We start from the raw sequence: 19,691 nt of genomic DNA, 5'->3' as shown, positions 1-19,691 counted from the left end.
GAGCTCTGGGGCAGGACCCTGCTTATGGGGCAGGATTGAGCTATGGCCTTAAATGGCTGTTTACACTATGGGGCAGGATCAAGCTATAACCCCCCTATGGGGCTGGACTAGCTATAGGGTTGGACTCACTGTAGGGGGCTAGACTTGCTATAGGACCGTACTCGCTATAGGGGACTGGAGCCACACGTGCCACAGCGTCATACTCACTGTAGGAGGCCATACTCACTGTAGTTGCTACAGCGAGCCATACTTGCTTCAGGACCATTCTCACTGTAGGGAACCATACTTGCCATAAGGAGCCATACTCCCTATAGCGGACCGTACTTGCTGTAGGGAGCTGTACTCACTATAGGGCCGTACCTACTGTAGGCAGCCATACCCCCTATAGGAAGCTATACCCACCGCAGGCCCATACCCGCTATAGGACCGCCCCCTCCGGGCGTGCCCCCCCCCAAGCCCCCCCCCCGGACGCGGTGACGCAGGACGCCTCCTCCTTCCCCTCCCTCCGTCCCTCGCTCGCCGCCGCCATGGGCAAGAAGTCCCGCAGCGCGCCGTGCCGCCGGCCCATCCTGCAGCTCTCCCCGCCCGCCCCCCGACGGGAGGACGCGGGGCCGGCGCCGCAGCCCCCCGAGGGCGCGGAGTCGGGCTCGGAGCCGGGTAAACCCCCCCCTCCTTTACCCCCCTACAGGCAGCAGGGCGACGCCTTTGTTGGGGGGGGGGGGGTGCGGGACGGACCGTTCCGGTGCGGTCCCGTAACGCCCCCCCGCTCCCCCGGGGCTTTGTCCGTGACCCCCCTTTGTGCTCCTTCCCCCCCCCCGCAGACGAGCCCGAGGCGGGGCCGGAGCCGCCCCGCAGCGCCCCCAACCCGCCGCCCCCCGCGCCCGCCGCCGCCGTCAAGCCCACAGGTAAGGGGGGGGGGGACCCCAAAAATTCACCCTGCCGACCCCCCGGAGGCACACCGCGACATTTTGTTTTTTGAATGTTATCCCCCCCTCTATTTTCCTTATACAACGGCGTGGTTGTATAAATTAACTTTTTTTAATGATTATTTTTCTATTGTTTATATATTTTTAGCCCGCTCTTTTTCTTTATATAATAGGGTGGTTGTATAACTTAACTTTTTAACTCATTATTTTTGCATTAAATATATATATTTTTTGAACCCCCCTTTTTTCTTTATACAACAGGGTGGTTGTATAAATTGACTTTTTCTACTAATTATTTTTTCATCGATTATATTTCTTAACTCCCTTTTTTTTCTTTATATGAGGTGGTTGCATAAATTAATTTTTTGCATAAATTATTTTTTTTTCATTATTTACATTTTTTTTAATATAGGTAGCATAATCTCACCCTTTAAACCCCTTTTATCTGGGGCAGCGCAACGTTTCTCTCACCCCCAGATGTCTTTTTTTTTTGGAGGGGAGCAGGGTTATTGCCCCCCGACCCCCTTCACTGATTTTTGGGGTGCCCCCCCCCAAGTGATGCACGGCTGATCCCCCTCAGCAGTTTGGGGTGGCAGATGCTGTTTTTCCACCCATTATTTTGGTGTGTATTTGTTTTTTTTTTTGTGTGTGCATACGCATTTTTTGTTTCCTTTTTTTTTTTTTGTAAGACTTTTTTCCCTCTTCCTTCAATTTTTTGGGGGTGGGTTGATGCCCCCTCGGTTTGCGGGTGGGATACGATGCCCCCCACATCGAGGGTCACTCTTTGCTCCTCGTTTCTCCTGGCTGCCCCCCCCAGCAGCTGTGGGGTGCCCCCGCAGCCATCCCGGGAGGGATCGGGGGCGCTCCTCTCGCGGGGTCCCCGTCCCCTCCCGGCTGAGGGTCTCCTCTCCCCGGCCAGGCGGCCTGTGCCTGCTCGGCGCCTACGCAGACAGCGACGATGAGGAGGGCGAAGCCACCGAGAAGTCGGCGCGCTCCGGGGACGCGAACGGAAACAACTCAGCCGACATCGACAGCACGCTGGCAAACTTCCTGGCGGTGAGCAGGGGGGCGCCGGGGGCTTCCCCTCCCCAGGAGGGAGCTGCGGCGGGGAGAGGGCGGCTCCTGGATGTGACGCTCCTGCTCCGCTCTCCCTCGCCCGGGGCTTTGACTCGCCTTGCGACCTTGTTTTCAAAGGAGATCGACGCCATCACGGCCCCCCCGCAGCCCGCAGAGCCCGCCGCCGCGCCGCCCCCCACGCCTCCCCGCCCCGAGCCGAAGGAGCCGAGCGCTGGGCAGCCCGCCGGCACCACCAACGCCAACGGCACGGACGCGGCGCCGGCCCCCGAGTGGCAGTATGACACCCAGTGCTCGCTGGCGGGAGGTGAGTGCTCGCCGCCGGGGCTGTGCCTGCACAGGGAACCCAGGGAGGTGGCGGAAATGGGGGGGGGGTGACAGTAGGGTGGGGGTATGGTGGGGTGTCCTGCGAGTGACCAGCTCGTCCTCACCCCCCTCAACAGTGGGAGAACTGGAGATGGGCGACTGGCAGGAGGTGTGGGACGAGAACACGGGCTGCTACTACTACTGGAACACGCAGAGCAACGAGGTGACCTGGGAGCTGCCACAGTACCTGGCGGCGCAGGTTCAGGGCCTGCAGCACTACCAGCACAGGTGAGGGCGAGCTCGGCTGCGCGGCAGGAGCGGGGCTGCGTCCCCACGCCGGCCCCTTACTGCTCCTCTTCCTCCTCAGCGCTGCAGCAGCGGGTGCCAACGGGAGCTTCGCGGCGTCTGCGGAGCTGTACCCGCAGGAGAAAGGGGCCACAGCGGGTGGCCGCGGGGCCGGCCTGGCCAAGCCGGTGAAGAAGGTGAGTGGGGCGAGCCGAGCACCGGGGGCTCGGGCCAGGGGCGCGCGGAGTCGCTGCCTGCAGGCTGATGTGGCTCTTGGTCCCCTCAGGAGGTGAACGAAGGTGTGCAGGCGCTCTCCAATAGCGAGGAGGAGAAGAAAGGGGTGGCCGCGGCCCTCCTGGCGCCGCTCCTGCCAGATGTGGTGAAGGAGGAAGAGGAGCGCTGGCGGAGAAAGGTGATCTGCAAAGAGGAAGTCGAGCCGCCCCCGGAAGAGGAGGCGAAAGCGGAGGAGGCGGCAGCTGCTGCTCCTGAAGAGCCCGAAGCTGGCAGGGACCCCCTGGAGGACACGCTGCAGGAGGAGCTGTGCAGCGTGGTGCAATCGGGGGAGAGCGGGGAGGAAGAGGAGGAGCAAGACACACTCGAACTGGAGATGGTGCTGGAGAGAAAGAAGGTACAGGAAGTTCTTTGTCACGTGAATAAGGCTGCGGGTGCAGCCAAATAGCGGCTAGAAACAAACCAGGAGCAGCAGACGCTCGTGTCCCTCCCCGAGCCCTTTGGGAGGGGACCTGGCACATCCCGCGCTGCTCCCAGTCGGGCTCCTCGCAGAGCTGGGAGCTGATGTGCTGTGGCTGCGTGCAGCTGCTCCCCTGGCAGTCCCAGAGCTGTTGCTCCGTGTTTGCTGCCGTTAACGCCACATCCTGATCAGAGCAGCCGTTTCCCTTTCGCGCACAACTTGTACCCGTGGTCGTCTTTCTGGGGCGGTTCAGGCCCCTGCAGCGCAGCTCACCGGCTCGTGTCTCCGCAGGCAGAGCTGCGTGCCTTGGAGGAAGGAGACGGCAGCATTTCAGGCTCCAGCCCGCTCTCTGACGGGAGCCAGTCGGCCTCGCAGGATGCGACCCGCAGGCTGGCCTCCAAGCGAGGGAAATGGAAACTGTTTGTGGGAGCTGCCAGCCCCGAATCCACTAGTCGAGGCTCCAGCAAAACGGGCCGGGAGAGCCCGGAGGCGGGAGAAGCAGGTAATTCGAAAGGCTCCCTTCGGCGGAGGGAGGCGCGGGTGTTTGGAAAGGCCGCAGCCCTCTCCCACCGGGGCATCTTCCCCCCGAAGATGCGGCTCACCCGGAGCCCGCGAAGCCCCGCGCGGTGCGTAGCGAAGCCGGGAGGCGAGGTACGTGCGCGGGGCAGGAGGGCCCGGCCGTGGGGTGAGAGTCCCGCGGGCACAGGGACAACGTGGTGCTCTGCCTAATCCTCTCCTTTATTCCATAGCTAAAATACTTAGCAGAACACCGATCCTGAGCACGTTATTGGAAAAGAGAAAGCAAAAGTATGGGGAGCGGTGGCTTCATGCCCTGCTGCCTTCTGCTTTCCTCCTGACGCTATAAACCCTAACTGTGCTATGTCGGGAGCTGTTACCTCCTCTGTAAGCTCTGTGTGCATCGCTGGGGAACAGTCGACGTGTTTCAGGCAGCTGAGGTGTCCCCTGAGAGCCGTCCGGCTCCGCACCCGGTGCGTAGAAACCTAAGGCAGGACCTCGCTGCGAGATCCCCCTCGTTCCTACGAGGCTGTTTTAGGAGAGGTGCGTTGGGTTTACCAGCGTCGCTTGAGCAGCGACCACCCCGCACCCCGCGCCTTACTGAATGCCCGCGGAGCTGCTCGTGTGCCCCTGAGCTCTCCGCTTCCCGTGCGGTGGTGAGAGGCCTTTCAGAGACCTCTGCCCAGTGGGCGTTGCAGAGCACCACGTAGATTTATTGCCTTGGGGAAATGGCACGGTCGTGGCTGCTGCAGCGCGTGCTCAGCTGGCTGTGGTGGCTGGAGGCTCCCCGGCTCTCCCCAAAATGCTATGGGAGAACAAACGGCGTGTGCCTGGCTGCCGACCCCTCCTGGGAGTGCAGCTTCAGGCCAGCACCTGCCTGCCTCGTAACGGAGCAGCGCATCCCCTCTTGAACACAAAACGTGCCGAATGAGAGCCATCAGCTTTTCCCAGGGAAAGTTGGGCGTGGAAGTGCCCTGTGCCCGTAGCAGGCTGCGTCCTGCTGCAGTGGGAGGCAGCGTGAGCCCAGTTAGGGGCTGCTGCGACCCCGACACGTGTGTGCCTCATGCAGAGGTGTGATCAGGAGTCACACTGTGGAGCTCACATGAAATCGGTGACGGTGTGTGTCCGAGTGGCCCCCGGGGGCTGGTTTTGCCACAGGGGTTTTGCCATGGGGCTTTTCCCCGTCCCTCGTGGGCTCGTGAACAGAATGTGCCTGGGACCGGCTGCCATGCAGCAGTGCTGTTTTCCCACTTGGCATCCCAAGGAAATGTGAAGCTGTTACTCCAAACAACCTGCGTAATGCGTGCCTGCACCCTGTACTGGGATGTAGCGAGGGGACCGAGTGCCAGGGATCGATCGATCGCTGCTTTAACCCGAGGGCTTTCGGTTGGAGTCCCCAGCAAGGCCCCCGCCAGCACTCGGGCAGTTACTGAGTTGCTGGCGTCCTGTGATGTCGCCCAAACAGGACATTATGGTCAAAAAGCAGCTTTTGGGGAGCTCTCTGGTCTTGCTTCAACCTGCTTAATACGTGACACTTCTTGCTGACGAATTATTAACCTGCAGGAGTTCCGTGATTGCCTGCCCAGCGGCTGGCTCTCTCTGCACTTCCTTCAACCTCTGCTGCAGGCTCTCTGTTGCTCTTCCTGTCCTCGTGTCCTAGCAGCTGTAATTCATCGATTCCTGTTCTTCTGGAAGAACCATGGCCATCCGACATAGAGGGTCTGCAGCCCTCTCTGCTTTTGGTTTCAGGCTTTTTTTTTCCAGCTTTGGCTCTGGCAGCGGCGCGTGGAGCCCGGGCAGCGCCGCGGTGGCGGCAGGACGCGAGGTTCACCTCTCGTTTCTTCTCCTGCAGCCGCGGGCACGGAAGCACCCGATGTGCATTCAGACAAAGAGGCAGAGTCTGAGGAGCCCCAGGAGAAAGCCAAAGCACAAGGGGCACCAAAAATAGAAGAGGAGGAGCAGGACCTAAAGGTAATGCAGGTGTGCGCGCGTGAGACCGCGTTCCAGCACGTGGCAGGGACAGCGGCAGGGCGCTCACCCAGGCCGGGAGTGGCTGGCGGCTCCCCCCAGCGCTGGCTGTGCCGCGGGGCTGTTGGGTGCCTTGGCCCCCCCTAGGCAGTCGGTGCTGGGGCTTTGGCCCTTTTTGGGGAAGGTGGGGGCAGTTTGACGCCTCAGATCCCAGGCTGCAGGAACAGCTCGCCCCATGAAAGGGCGGCTGTGCAGGATTGGGCCAGCATCTCTGTAGCCCCGTGTCCTGTCTCCAGCAGGAGCCAGCAGCAAAGGCTTGAGGGAGCCTCTTAAAAGAAGAAAAGGGGGGTGGGGGCACAAAGAATGGCCCCTGGGTCTTGTCGTGAGAGAGAGCAAACGCTTGTGTCTTGACTTGTTGATACTAACGCCGTTACCGTCCTGCCTCCAGGCCGAAGACTCCTCGTCCGTAACCTCTGTGTCCGGAGGCTGCCAGTGTTCAGGTTCTGCCCTGTACCTGGCGTTACTTTATGAAGCAGCAATTGGCTGTTAGGTGTAAACTGGGGAAGCTCCGGGTGTTTCTGCACCATCGTTCTGATATTTTCTCTTCAGGGGCTCAATTTGCTTTTCTGACTGCGGCTGAACAATTCCCAGAGCTCCTTCCTGAGCCGCATCAGTTGCACGCAGAGCTGCAGGTGCTGGGTGATGGTTATGCAGAGTGCCAGGGGAGATCTTTGTCAGCCCTAACCCGTCCCCTTCACTCCCCAGCCGCTCATTACTGTGAGATCTGCGGCGTTAAATTTGACTCCCGAGTGATTTCGTTTCGTTTGCAAACTTTGTTGCCTCTTTTTGCCGTGTCCTTTATGGATGCCATTTCTTTATGGATGTCCTTTATGGATGGGGAATTGCCAGCTCGTGGTAGAACCCCAGTGGAAACCTTCCGCAGAGAAACCTCGCACTTAGTCCTTATTTCCCCTCATTTAATCACTTTTACAGTGCGAAAGGGCTTTACCATCCTAGTGACAGATTTAGCCTCTGTCCTGTAAAAAAAAACAACTCTTAACGAGTTTTGAGATGTGATGTTCTCTGCACAGAACCAGCGAGCCTCCTCTAGTGTAGCATATCCATGAGGCTTTTGTGGTTTTATAATTTATTCCAAAAAAAAAAAAAAAAAGAAAAAGCCTGCAGCGAGGATCACGCACGCTGGCTGCTGTGTCCCAGCCAGCTGCCGAAAGCCTTTCAAACCGTCACAGTTGCTGTCACCTTTTCTTCTGGTGCTGGAGGTGCTCTGTGTGACGGACAGTATGCTGTAGCGTGGTGGTTTCACGTGCAGGAGCCCTCTAGCGCTGTTGGAGGAATGCCGTCTCCTCGGGTAATTTGTACCGCTCGCTTCCTCGGTTCGGGGTCATCTCTCTTCTGCCAGCCTCTGGTTCGTAGCAGATCCTCCGCTGCGGAGCCGCCCTCAGATGCAGGACCTTCCTGGCTTCTCGTAGGGATGTCGGTGCGGGAATTCATTTCCCTGCCTCAGGCTCCTCTAGCGCGGCTCGTCTGCCCGGCCCGGCCCTGTCCCTTGGGACAGGCGCCACATTGTTGGCTCTGGAGACCTTCCAAAGCCTCTGCTGAAAAATGACGGAAAACAAAAATTGTTTCAGAGCCCTCCTTGAAGCAATCAGTCACAGTGTCCCTCGGAGGCATCTGTGCTGCCCTCGATTGCTTCCTGGCTTGTTACTTGCTCTCAGCCCCTTCCCCTCGGTCACGTCCCAGTGCTGCGCCCGTCGCGGAGTTCCCACTCCTGCGGGGTGCTGGGGTTGAGCCACCGGTCACTGCAGGCTGGTCTGGATCTTAACACAGGCCCTGCCTCAGCTCCTGAGTAAATGCAGAGCGGGCACCTCTCTCCGCACTTCCAGCTAGTTCCATGGGAAGTGACGATTTACAAGGGCTGAGGATACGTCCCGGCCCATTTCCTTTGGGAAGCAGTTGAAATACTTCTGTTGAATGTTTTGTGCCGTGGCAGTAGCTCTGCCGTGACTCCAAAGCCAGAGCGCACCGAGCCGTTGGCTGGTTTGGAGCTGGGGGCCGCGATGCAGAAAGGGACACGCTGAGAGGGGCCACCCTGCGCAGATCCCATCCCGGGGGGCGCGGGAGGGAGCGGGCTTGAAGGAGGGGGTGGCCAGCGCCGGTTCCAGGGGGACTTCAGCGCCCAGCCGTGCCAAAGGACCGCGGAGAGTCCCCGGAACGTCCTCGAGCCACGGGGCTGCAGCGGGTGCAGCAGCCTTGTGACGCCGCCCGAGCGCGGCTCTTGACTCTTCCCCTTTCTCCCTGGCAGTTTCAGATCGGAGAGCTGGCAAACACTCTGACTAGTAAATTGGAGTTCCTGGGCATCAACAGACAATCTATCTCCAACTTCCACATGTTGCTGTTGCAGACAGAGGTAACCAAGCCTTCGCCCCTCGCTCCGGCCTTCCATCCCGAAGCGGATCAGATACTGTCCGCCGCTCGAGCGCCGAGGGCCGGTGCTGCGTGAAGCTCGTGGCGGTGCCGCGCGCCCGCCCGCCCGCCTCCTGCGCCGCAGGGCCCTTCCTCCGCGGGGGGCGAGCATGGCTTTGCGCGGAGGCGGTCTCTTCCTCCTGGCCCCCCGAGTCCCGTGCCGTAAGGGAGCCTCCTGGACCTCGAGTCCTGTCCCCAGGGCCGCTTGCAGCCCCCCTCAACGGCTTCCCCCGGTTCTTGCCCTCTAGACCCGCATTGCAGACTGGCGAGAAGGTGCTCTCAATGGAAACTACCTCAAACGCAAACTTCAAGACGCAGCCGAACAGCTAAAACAATACGAAATAAACGCCACCCCTAAAGGCTGGTCCTGCCACTGGGACAGGTACGCGCTCTCCTACCTTTCTCACCTTTCATCTTTGACATCTCAGACATGATTTGTGACCATCACCACCTGAAACGACGTGGCGCCGTCCCTCTCGGAGACTCCGTTAGCGGTGCTGGGCAGGCAGAGCAACTTCCGGCACTTACAGAGTTGGGGCCAGCCGCCAAATTGGAGAATGCAAAGCGAGAGCTCAGTGCTTTGAGACGGAGCCGATTCACTGATTGGACAGAGCTGGTTTTCACTCTCGCGAGTGTAAAGCGCTGCGGAGGGCGGGCCTGGGGGGTCGCGCATGCGAGAGCTCTGTGAACTTTGCAGGATCTCTGGATCACCTCTTCTGACCAACAGCTCTGACAAAGGACAAACTTCAACTCATCGACGGAATGAAGAACAAGATTTCTGTCTCCTGCCAGCAGGTCAGACCCAAACATTTCTTTTTCTATTTGGCTTTCTTGATTAATTTTCCTTTATTTGAAATCTTTGCTCTTTTGTTTTTCAGCTCCCAGATCCGCTCCCTCTCTCTAGCATTCACTGTATGTTTGACACCAAGAGTATCATAAAAGCGACCTCCACGCACCGTGGGCTAGGGGGGCAGCCGCCTTCTCTCACTGGGCTGTTCCCCGGTGCCCCTTCTTGGAGGGCGACTTTGAGCCAAGGCAGTGGCTGAAAGTCCCGGTGCTAGCCCGACCTCGCTCTGCTGCACGCTGGCCTGCTTTCTCAGCCCTCCCCTCCCCGGAGCGGGGGGCTCAGCGGTGTTCACGCAGCCAGCGGTGCAAGTAGCTTTGAGCGAGCCGGCTCGGGCCTCTCCTGCCTCTGTCCTCAAAGTTGTTTGTTGTGTTTGAGAGTGGCAGCCCAGCTGCAGAGGGTCTTCCCTGCGAGAGCACACTGCTGTCGTGGGCAGGCCCGCCTCGGAGTGTCGCTACACGGGGAGGGAAAGTAAAGACTCGTTTTCTTTCTTGTGATTTAGGGAGCATAGACGCTATTTCTATGTTAACGAGCACTCAGGAGAGTCGCAGTGGGAGTTCCCCGACGGGGAGGACGAAGACGAAGGACAGCAGACCACCGACAGAAAAGCCGACGGTCCTCCTAAACCACCTCCAAAAGAGAAAGGAGAGCGCGCCGGAGATGCCGCCGAGCGCTCCGCAGGTACAGCACGGGGGGCAGGAGGAGAAGGGGGGGTGCTGGGTTTTGTGCTCCCCAGGAGCAGGTTCCCATCCATGCAGACACGCGGCCACGTGGCGCGGGTCCTGCCGCGCTGGCGGGAGGCTACCACCTCCCTCGCCGGGCGCCTCGCTCGCGGTAGCTTTAGCGGAGCCGGGGCAGGCACTGCTCCTGCGTCTGAGCCGTCCCTGTCGGTGGTAGCCGTCCCAGCGGAGCCGGGGAAGGCGGGGTGCTGCGGGGTCAAGCTCGTAGCCTGGCCTCCGCCTCCCCGTTCTGCGGCAGGGCCTTGGAAGGAGGCAGCACGCGCCCGTGCTGGCAGCAGGAGCGGCAGCGCGGTCAGTAGCGTGGGTTTTCAAGCCTGTGTCAATATGTATTCTTCAGGCTCCCTTTGTAAAGAATCCTTCTCAGGCCAAGTTCCTGCTACGTCTCTCATGCCGCTCACTCCATTTTGGACTCTGCTTCAGTCCTCTGTCCCGGTCCTCCAACCTCCCTTGCCTTTGGAAATGCCTCCGCCGCCTCCGCCTCCACCAGATTCGCCCCCACCGCCGCCGCCACCACCCCCGCCGCCGCCTGGAGAAGACGGCGAGATCCAGGAAGTGGAGATGGAAGACGAGGGGGGCGAGGAGCCGCCTGCCCCAGGAACAGAAGAAGACGCTCCCCTGAAGCCTCTCCTGCGCCCGGCTGTCAGCAGCAGCCAGGTGAGCAGCGGCGCAGGCAGCCGTGCGGCACGCGTGCCATGTTGGTGTTTGATCCCCAAGCGCTTGAGGGCCGAGGGTGGTGGTGAAAGGGGAGCGAGGGGTGAATCCCAGCCCCGTTGGGCTGCGTCCCTCCTGCCTGGGTTCTCACCTCGTCGCTCACCGTTGCAGGGAGCCGCTGAACCCAGCCCTGCCCCGCTGCTCTCCGCCAAGCCTCAGAAGCGGAAAGCCGCCGAGATGAACCCGGGGCTGATGCAGCGAACAGCCACCATCGGCAGCTGCCCCGTCATCTACAGCCAGCCCCTCATGGCCGCCGGCAAGTACCAGCCTTCGGCCGTGCCCCTCGCCTCCCTGAGGCCACGCCAGCGGCTGCAGGGCGAGATCCAAGGCCGCGCCAACCTCCGCCTCGCGCCGGGCCACGCCGGCCCCCAGCCCGCCGGCCTGGCCATGCAGCCCGGCTACTTGGGCGTGACGGCGCCCGCGGCGCCTTCCGTCATGAGCTACTCGGAGTGTGCCGTGCCTGCCAGCCTCGCCGCTGCCCCCGCCGTGCCGCTGGCCCCGGCGCGCGGCGCCCTGCCTGCCACCAGCGCTGCCGAGCAGCCGCCTCCCCCCCCGCCGCCCCAGACGCCCCCACCTCCCACCCCCAAGGCGCCGCCGCCGCCCGAGAAGCCCGAGAAGCCGAGGAAGGGGCGGAAGGACAAGGTAGGAGGATGTTCCTTCGCCCTTCCCTCGCCGGCTTGCCTGCTCCCTCTCCCTTCTTGCCCACGCTCACCACGGACCGTTGAATTTCCTACGCAGGGCAAGAAGGGCAAGACGAAAATGCCGTCTTTGGTGAAGAAGTGGCAGAGCATCCAGCGGGAGCTGGACGAGGAGGAGAACTCCAGCTCCAGTGAGGAGGACCGGGAGACGACGGCACAGAGGCGCATCGAGGAGTGGAAGCAGCAGCAGCTGCTCAGGTACGGGCCTGGGAGGCTGTCCCAGAGCCGGCAGCACTTTGTGATGGCGTGCTGCTTGGCTGCTCATGCGGAGAGGCGTTTATTTGCCCCCCTCCCCTTAAAGGGAGTGGGATTTGGGGTCTCTGGCTGGGAGTACGAGGGGACTGGGTGCTGGGGAGCGTCCCCGTGCACCGCCCGCACGCTGACACCCCTCTTTGTCCCCGCAGTGGCATGGCGGAGAGGAACGCCAACTTCGAGGCGCTGCCAGAGGACTGGCGAGCGCGGCTGAAGCGGAGGAAAACCGCATCGAGCACATGAGGCGCGCGCGTGGCGCTGTTTTGTTTGTTTTTTTTTTTTTTTTTTACAGTTGTACAGTTTAGAGCCCTTTACGACTCAAATCGTTGTCCAATAAATTGTAGCAGTTTGGGACATGCTGTCTGCTTGAAGGGGGGCTGTCCCTGCCCCATGGCAGGGGGGTGGTTTGGGTCTCGCGTGCTTGGGTGGCATTGGTTTGGGGTGTCACTGCAGGCTGGGGCCAGAGCATCACCCACACTTTGGGGACGGGGGGAACCTTGCCATGGCCCCGCTCCCCTGAGTGTCTGACAGGGATAACAAAATCCCTCTGGCTCCTTTCCCAGCTCCGCTCCGGGACCGCCCCGTCCCTCCCTGCTGCCAGCGGTCGCTCAGCGACCGCGTCGCAGGCCCCGTTGCATTGCCAGGGCCGGGAGGAGGCTCGGGCACGGCTCACGGCCATGGAGCCCTCAGGGTACCCCACTGCGCAGGTCGGGGGCCGGGATTCGGGATTCAGGGGAGGAGGGCTGGTGGCTGCAGCCCCTGGGGGTGTGGGGATCCCTGAGCAGAGCCTGACGGCGCTGCCCTGCCCAGGTGGTCCCCGAGCCCTACGACAGCTTCATGCGCTGCCACCTGCGCTACTACGGCTACTTCCGAGGTGAGCCTGGGGCTGTCCCCCCCCTTGTCCCCTGGGGTGCAGGACCCCTCGTTTGGGCTCCAGCAACGCTCTTCCCCAAGGCCAGAAGACGGGAGGGAAGCAGAGCCCCGTGTCCCCACGAGGACACTCCGAGTGCCTGGGCAGCGCCGGCCCCGGCTGCCGGCAGCGCGTGGGGAAGGAGCCGAGCCGTGAGTGAAGCCCCCTGGCACCGGGCTGTGGGGCTGCGTCACCCCTGCTGGGGTCCTTGTCCCTGCCTGGGGGTGCCGGGTGGTTTGGGGGGTGACACCAGGAGCGCTGTCCCCAACCCTTCCAGCCCGTGCTCCCTGCGCTCCGCCAGTGCCGTGCCGTGGGGCCGGGAGCCCCCCAGCCCCTCCTGCAGCCCCCAGGGCGCTGGAGCCGGTCCGCTCGCGGGGCTGCGGGTTCCCCGGGGAGCCGCGGGCTCTCTTTGCCCTCCCCTCGGCGCGAGGACCCTTGCCTGCTCCCCGGTGGCCCATCGAGTGCGAAGTCATCAAGGAGGCCATCGAGCACATCGGTGAGGCAGCGCTCGGGCCTCTCCAGCCCTCATCCCCGTGTCCAACCCCTGCGGTGACAGCGGGGCGCATCTGTCCCCCCCCCCAGAGTGGGTTCCCCCTGAACCCGAGCCCTTCTGCCAGCCCTCGAGCCACGAGCAGGCGCCGGCGGGCAGCAGCGAGGAGCAGGGCACCGTCGTCTACCACCTCAGCCCAGGTAGCGCCCATGGGTGCCGTCCCCGTCCCCCTCCCCGTCCCCACGCCGTCCCCTCAGGTGCTGAACCCCGCTGTCCCCCAGTGCCCCCAGGCTCCTGCTTCACCCGTGCTCGGGCCGGGGGGGCCCCGGGTCCCCTCTCTTCACCGGCGGCCACCCTGGAGGGCCCCCAGGACACCACGCTGCTGTTCGAGTCACGCTTTGAGAGCGGCAACCTCCAGAAAGCCGTCAAGGTGTAAGAGCAGGGATGGGGCGGGGGCAGCCGGAGGGACGCGGCGGCAGGGCCGGGTGCCGGAGTGTGGCCCTTCCCCCCGGCAGGGGCCCCTACGAGTACGTGTTGACGCTGCGGCCGGACTTGTACACCGCCAAGCACACCCAGTGGTTTTATTTCCGCGTGCAAAACACCCGGAGAGACGCTGTCTACCGCTTCACCATCGCCAACCTGGCGAAGCCCAAGAGCCTCTACGGCGAGGGCATGCGGCCGCTGCTCTACTCGCAGCAGGACGCCCGGAGCCGTGGCATCGGCTGGCGCCGCGTCGGGGCCGAAGTCCACTACTACCGGGGGGGCGGCGGGGAGGAGCCGGCCACCTTCTGCCTCTCCTGGAGCATGCGCTTCCCCCACGACGGTGACACCTGCTACTTGGCGCACTCCTACCCCTACACCTACTCGGACCTGCAGCGGTACCTGCGGGCGGTGGTGGGCGACCCGGTGCGCTCGCGGTACTGCGCGGTGCGGGCGCTGTGCCGCAGCTTGGCCGGCAACACCGTCTACCTGCTGACCATCACCGGCCCGGCCGGCGGCGCGGGCAAGCGGGCGGTGGTGCTGAGCGCCCGCGCGCACCCCGGCGAGAGCGGCGGCTCCTGGGCCATGCGGGGCTTCCTCGACTTCGTCCTCAGCGCCGCCCCCGACGCCCGGCTCCTGCGCCGGCTCTTTGTCTTCAAGGTGGTGCCCATGCTCAACCCCGATGGGGTGGTGGTGGGCAACTCCCGCTGCTCCCTGGCCGGCCGTGACCCCAACAGAGCCTACGGGACGGGGTGCCGGGGCTCCTTCCCCGCCGTCTGGCACCTGCGGGCCATGGTGGAGAGGTGAGGCTGGCTCACGGGGAGCCGGCGGGCTGGTGCCAGCGGCCGTATGCTGACGGGAGCCCGCAGGCTGCTGGCAGAGCGGGAGGTGGTGCTGTACTGCGACTTCCACGGGCACAGCCGCAAGAACAACGTCTTCATGTACGGCTGCGACGGCGGCCGGGCCGGTGCAGCGCCGCGGCTGCGGGAGCGCATCTTCCCCCTGATGCTGAGCAAGAACGCGCCTGACAAGGTGGGCTCTGCCATCCGCACCTACCTCTGGTGATGTCCAACACGTCCCCCCCGCCGCGCTGACCCTGCCGTCGGCCCCAGTTCTCCTTCCCTAGCTGCAAGTTCAAGGTGCAGAAGAGCAAAGAGGGGACGGGCAGGGTCGTCATGTGGCGGATGGGCGTCACCAACAGCTACACCCTGGAGGCGGCCTTCGGTGGCTCCACGCTGGGTGAGGGGCCGCGCGGAGGCGCTGGGGACGGTGTCGTGCTGGGGAATGGGATTTCAGCCCCAAGGACGGGGTCTGGGTCCTGGCTCAGGAAGCCGCTGCTCGTTTTCTTGTCCCGTGTCCCCTCCAGGCGGGAGAAACTCACACTTCACCGTGGAGGACCTCAAATCGCTGGGCTACCACCTCTGCGACACCCTGCTTGACTTCTGCGACCCTGACCCTGCCAAGGTGGGTGGGCGCGTGGGTGCCCATGGCCGGCGGCACGCCCCGTGGTGGTGGCGGCAGTAACGCCGGTTCTGTCCCGCAGTTCCAGCGGTGCCTGGCAGAGGTGGACGCACTGCTGCGGCAGCGGCTGGCCTCCGGCGAGAGCTGGAGCGACGTCCCCACCTCAGACCTCGAGTCCAGGTACATCCCAGTGACACTGCCCCTGGGGCCGGCGGGGCCGGTGGTGGCTGCAGCCGTCCTCTCCCTCGTGCAGCACCAGCGGCTCTGACAGCTCCGTGTCTGAGGGACCCCTGGCACGGCCCGGGAGCCCCCGGGGACGGGAGGGACGAGGCACCCGGGAGGACATTCTGGTGCCGCTGCGCCATCCAGGGCGGCTGGAGCCGAGGAGGAGGAAGCGGCTGCGGAGCCGCAGAGCGAGGAACGCCCTGCGCCGGCCAAACGCCGTCCGCCAGAGCCACGCCGGTGTCCCAGTGAGCGCGGTTCACCCCTCCCCTGCCCCGTGTCTGCCTCCTCACACTGCTCCCAGCTCGGGTGGCAGCGCCTGGGGCTGCATTGAGCCCCCCCTTTGCGCTCCCCCAGGTGCCACCATGGTCCCTCAGGCCCCGGGGACAACCGCAGGTCCCCAACGCCCCCGGGGGAGGCCGTGGGGCGCCGGAGGAGCCCGAGCAGCCGCGTGGAGCCGTCCCCCGTCAGCCCGGCCCCACCGCGGCGGGAAGGGGCTCCCACGGCCGTGCCGCTGCGGGGGACGCCCGGCTGCAGGGGGGCGCGAGGGCTACGGGGCCCCGCCGCACGCTGCAGCCTGCCCCTGCCGCCACCGCCACCGCCGGTTCCTCGCGGGGCACGGACGTGGCGCTGCCCACACCGGGGGCCGCCGCCGGTGGTCGTGGGGGGCGGCTGGGCCCCGCCAGCCCCCGCTGCTACGCCTGCGCCCGGCGTTAACGGGGCCGCGGCCCCCGGTGCCTGCCGGGCTGCCCCTTCCCCTGCGGGCCCCCGGGGGCCGCCGCCACCGCCCGGTGGCACCTCAGGGCCCGTCGCCGTGGCAACGCCTCAGGCCTCGAAGGCCCCGCCGGTGGCGCAGGCCGCGTTGCCATGGCGACCCGGGCGGAAGCGGGCGGCGGGCGCGGCGGAAGTACCGGGGGCGGAAGCGGAAGCGGCGGCCGTGTCCTTCTGGGCCGTGGCGCCGGGGCGGCAGCAGGAGCAGCGGCAGCAGCATGGCGGACGCGGCCTCGCAGGTGCTGCTGGGCTCGGGGCTGACGGTGCTGTCGCAGCCCCTCATGTACGTGAAGGTGCTGGTGCAGGTAAGGGGCGGCGCTACCGGGACCGGGGGGACGCGGCGGCGGCGGTGGTGCCGGTACCGGGGGGTCTCGGTGCCGGGGACGGGCCGCGCCTCTCCCCGCAGGTGGGTTACGAGCCGCTGCCGCCCACGCTGGGCCGGAACATCTTCGGCCGCCAGGTCTACCAGCTGCCGGGACTCTTCGCCTACGGTGAGTGAGCGTCCCCGGGAGCCCCGTGCCCGGTGCCGCGGCCGTTCCCCGGGGGGGAGGGGGGGGCCCGGCGCGGCCTGACCCGCGTCTCCCCCAGCCAAGCACATCGTGAAGGTCGACGGGAGAGCGGGACTCTTCAAAGGCCTCACCCCCCGGCTCTGCTCCAGCGCCATCGGCACCGTGGTGCACAGCAAAGTGCTGCAGGTACCGTGCCCCGCGCACCGGCCCCGGCAGGGCTGCAGCTGCCGGCTCCCACCTGCTGACCGTGTGCCCTTCTTTCCGCAGCGGTACCAGACTACCAAGCAAGCTGAGGTACGTTGGAGGCAGCTTTGGTGGCGAATCCCTTCCTCCCCTCCTCCTCCTCCCCTTCTGCCCCCAGCAGCTGCTCCTGCCAGGCAAGGCCGTGCCCTGCGGGTGCGGGGATTAACAGCAGCAGCCCGGCATGGAGCTGGCTCTTGGTGCCGCCCCAGCGAGGCGCGAGAGGAGGAGCAGGCTGCTGTGTGAGCTGGTGGGGCTGGTGCTGGGGGGCTGCGCAGCCGTGCCTGGGGAGGACAGGGTGAATTTCAGGGGCTGTACCCTGCCTGACGCCTCTGCCCGTCTCCAGCCAGGAGCCAGCAAGCAGGAGCCCGTGTCCTCGCTGGAGCAGGTCCTCAAGGAGGTGAGGAGCGCAGGAAGAGGAGGGTGCTGGGCTGGGCAGCTCTCTCATGCCCTTCCTCCCCTCGCTAACAGCCCCTTTCTCCTCCAGACTTCCCGAGAGATGGTTGCTCGCTCCGCCGCGACCCTCATCACCCACCCATTCCACGGTAGGTACCCCCGCACGGCCGCCTCCAGCTGCTGCTCCTCCTCACGGACAGCTCGGGTGCCGGGTGCTGTGGTGTCCCCACCGCCCTGGAGCGTCCCTTTGTCCCCTGCTGACCCTGCGTCGCCTGGCTCTGCCCGCAGTGATCACCCTGCGATGCATGGTGCAGTTCATCGGCAGGGAGACCAAGTACAGGTACGGGGCGCGGGGGTAGCCGTGGGGTGCCGTGTCCCTGCCTGGTGTGACCGGTGCTCTCTCCTCTTCCCCCCCGGCCCAGCGGGACACTAAGCGCCTTCACCACGATTTACCGAGAAGAAGGCATCCTGGGATTCTTCGCGTGAGTGCTGTTGATGTTGAATTTTTTGGGGGGCAGCGGGATCTCTACCCAAAACCCACAAGCCTCACTCGTTGCTTGGATGTTGCTTCTTGCTTTGTCCGTCTTCCCATCTTCTTACCCGCTGGTACTAGGCCCTAATTTTGGTGTGCAGTGCCCGTTGTGCCCTCCTTCCTGGGCAGCTCCTGCAAGCCTCTGGCACCAGCCCTGTGTTGCGTGGCTGCTGCCCAGTGCCTGGGGACATGAAAACTCCTCCTCCCACGGCCGGCAGCTCGGCGTGCTCTGAGTCACCGCAGCCCTGTCCTCCTGGCCATGCGTTCCTCCAGCCAACACAGGCCGTTTTTTCCAAGCCTCTGTGCTCCCAAGGCACGGAGCTGCCCGGCTTCACCCGGCCGTTGGGCGGAGGGCTGCCACCTCCTGTTCCTAAACCCGCCGCCTCTTCTCTCTCCTCTTCCAGCGGCCTCATCCCCCGGCTCCTCGGAGACATCCTGTCGCTCTGGCTCTGCAACATGCTGGCCTACCTCATCAACACGTACGCGCTGGAGAATGGGGTACGGGCTCTGCGCTGTGCGGGGGCAGCTGGGCTGGGGGCGGGCACGCAGCCGCGAGCCCCAGGGGAGGCGCAGGTCCCTGCTCCGCATCGGGGCTGAAGCTGCCTTCCTCCGCCCCCAGGTCTCCATGGCAGAGATGAAGAGCTACTCGCAGGCAGTCACCGGAGTAAGTACGCCCCCTGCGCGTGTGTTTGCACGCCAACGTGCGTGACACTGTCACCTGGGAGGGTCCCTGGGGGGCCGGAGCTGCTGACCAGCCCTGCTCTCCCCTGCAGTTCTTCGCCAGCATGCTGACGTACCCCTTCGTGCTGGTCTCCAACCTGATGGCCGTCAATAACTGCGGGTGAGCGTGCTGCCACCACCTCCCTCGCCTCCTGCGCTCCCCCCAAGGGCGCGAGCGTGCCCGGAGAGGTTAGCGAGAGCGATCCACGCGGGATCAGTCCCCAGAGCTGCCTTTCCAAAGCTCCGAGTGGTAAAGGAGGGTTTCAAACCCGTCGTGGCCGTGGGTTTGATCCCTCGCTGCCTCAGGGGGGCTCAGTGGGAGCCGGGCACGCCTGAGCCCAGCTCAGCGGGGGGGACTGCACAGGGGTTCAGCCCGGCGCAGGGCTGCAGAGCGACGGGTCTTACCTCGCCTGCTCGGCCCTGGGTGGAAATAACCCCGTGGTGCTCTCCTCCCCTCGCCAGGCTGGCCGGGGGCCTCCTCCCCTACGCGCCCACCTACTCCTCCTGGCTGGACTGCTGGAGCCAGCTGCACAAGGAGGTGAGTGGCTGGGGCTGCCGCGCCGCCTGGCCACGATCGCAGGCTTGGGGGGAGCCCCGTGGTTCTCCGGGGCCGTGATGGGGCTGGGGGCAGCCCGGCCTCACCCTGCACTAACCCGTGTCCCCTTCCAGGGCAACATGAGCCGAGGGAACAGCCTGTTTTTCCGCAAGGTGCCCGCAGGGAAGCGATACGTGTGGGACGAGAGGAGGTTCCGCTGAAGCTGAGAGCGGAGTCGCGAAGCCGAGGCCGAGCTCTGGAGACAAAGAATTATGAGAGAGTTGTGATTTCTATACAGTTTTTTTAAAAATCATTTAATCCTGAGAGACAAAGGTGGCCGTGTGAGAGTGTCTGTCGTGGGGCCAGGGGCTTCCTGCAGGAGAACCTGCGCTGCCCGAGCCGATCCCAGCTGATCCCAGCCCATCCCCAGCACCCTTTCCCCGGCCCAGCCGCCGGAGCCGTGTCCCCAGCTTTGTTTCAGCAGCGGAAATCCCACCGCCAGATAGTGGCACCCGGAAACATGACCCTGCTCAGTATCTGTGTGCTTGTTTTAACGAGCGGCCGTGCCGACCTCTGGGGCAGCGGGGAAGCGACGGCCCAGGGTGGCGGCAGGCCCCCCCCCCCGTGCAAACACACCTAGTGCCCGGCTTGCACACCTGCTGGCAGGGTTGCACGCCCAGGGGTGGGGTTACACACCCATTGGGAATGGTGCAGACCTAGCACGAGGGTTGCACACCTACTGTGGACGTTACGCACTTGGCAGGAGTGTAACAAACCCTGTGACTGGGTTGCACGCCCACGGGGAGCATCGCAAACCCCTGTGACCACATTGCGTAGAGAGCAGGAGTGTTGCACAGCTGGTGACCGGCTTGCACACCCGCTGGGAGCATTGCACGCCCAACGGCTGGATTACACGCAGAGCAGGCAGCT

At 64.3% G+C, this 19,691-nt stretch overlaps 2 protein-coding genes across 9 annotated transcripts; both read left to right on the top strand.

Annotated features, from left to right (window-relative positions):
- Positions 1 to 491: 491 nt before the first annotated feature.
- Positions 492 to 11,849, top strand: FNBP4 (formin binding protein 4). 2 transcript variants are annotated; one of them, XM_083836956.1, is made up of 17 exons: positions 492 to 657; positions 822 to 905; positions 1,846 to 1,982; positions 2,121 to 2,307; positions 2,444 to 2,594; positions 2,674 to 2,788; positions 2,878 to 3,219; positions 3,574 to 3,784; positions 5,651 to 5,769; positions 8,090 to 8,194; positions 8,499 to 8,632; positions 8,948 to 9,045; positions 9,597 to 9,775; positions 10,255 to 10,488; positions 10,657 to 11,187; positions 11,284 to 11,441; positions 11,648 to 11,849. In XM_083836956.1, the coding sequence occupies exons 1-17, from the start codon at positions 528 to 530 to the stop codon at positions 11,736 to 11,738; spliced, it is 3,006 nt and encodes a 1,001-aa protein (XP_083693082.1). In that variant the 5' UTR covers positions 492 to 527; the 3' UTR covers positions 11,739 to 11,849. The 2 variants fall into 2 exon arrangements, with proteins under 2 accessions (XP_083693082.1, XP_083693083.1); XM_083836957.1 differs by lacking the exon at positions 8,948 to 9,045 and having other exon boundaries at positions 10,172 to 10,488.
- Positions 11,850 to 11,978: 129 nt separating this feature from the next.
- On the top strand, positions 11,979 to 19,093 carry AGBL2 (AGBL carboxypeptidase 2). 7 transcript variants are annotated; one of them, XM_083836908.1, is made up of 24 exons: positions 11,983 to 12,202; positions 12,306 to 12,369; positions 12,450 to 12,557; positions 12,683 to 12,901; positions 12,988 to 13,095; positions 13,177 to 13,327; positions 13,411 to 14,178; positions 14,245 to 14,407; positions 14,488 to 14,614; positions 14,742 to 14,839; positions 14,919 to 15,016; positions 15,090 to 16,134; positions 16,236 to 16,320; positions 16,418 to 16,524; positions 16,606 to 16,632; positions 16,925 to 16,978; positions 17,066 to 17,123; positions 17,263 to 17,314; positions 17,397 to 17,456; positions 17,911 to 18,004; positions 18,126 to 18,170; positions 18,280 to 18,347; positions 18,689 to 18,764; positions 18,896 to 19,093. In XM_083836908.1, the coding sequence occupies exons 1-24, from the start codon at positions 12,173 to 12,175 to the stop codon at positions 18,980 to 18,982; spliced, it is 3,792 nt and encodes a 1,263-aa protein (XP_083693034.1). In that variant the 5' UTR covers positions 11,983 to 12,172; the 3' UTR covers positions 18,983 to 19,093. The 7 variants fall into 7 exon arrangements, with proteins under 7 accessions (XP_083693031.1, XP_083693032.1, XP_083693030.1 ...); XM_083836905.1 differs by having other exon boundaries at positions 11,979 to 12,202; positions 12,988 to 13,327; XM_083836906.1 differs by having other exon boundaries at positions 11,979 to 12,369; positions 12,455 to 12,557; positions 13,023 to 13,095.
- Positions 19,094 to 19,691: the final 598 nt, after the last annotated feature.

The sequence above is a fragment of the Anser anser genome (genome assembly GCF_964211835.1).
Source record: "Anser anser genome assembly, chromosome: 5".
Taxonomy (NCBI): Eukaryota; Metazoa; Chordata; class Aves; order Anseriformes; family Anatidae; genus Anser; species Anser anser.
Note: the sequence above shows the minus strand (reverse complement) of the source record. Positions and strands in the feature narration are given on the sequence as shown.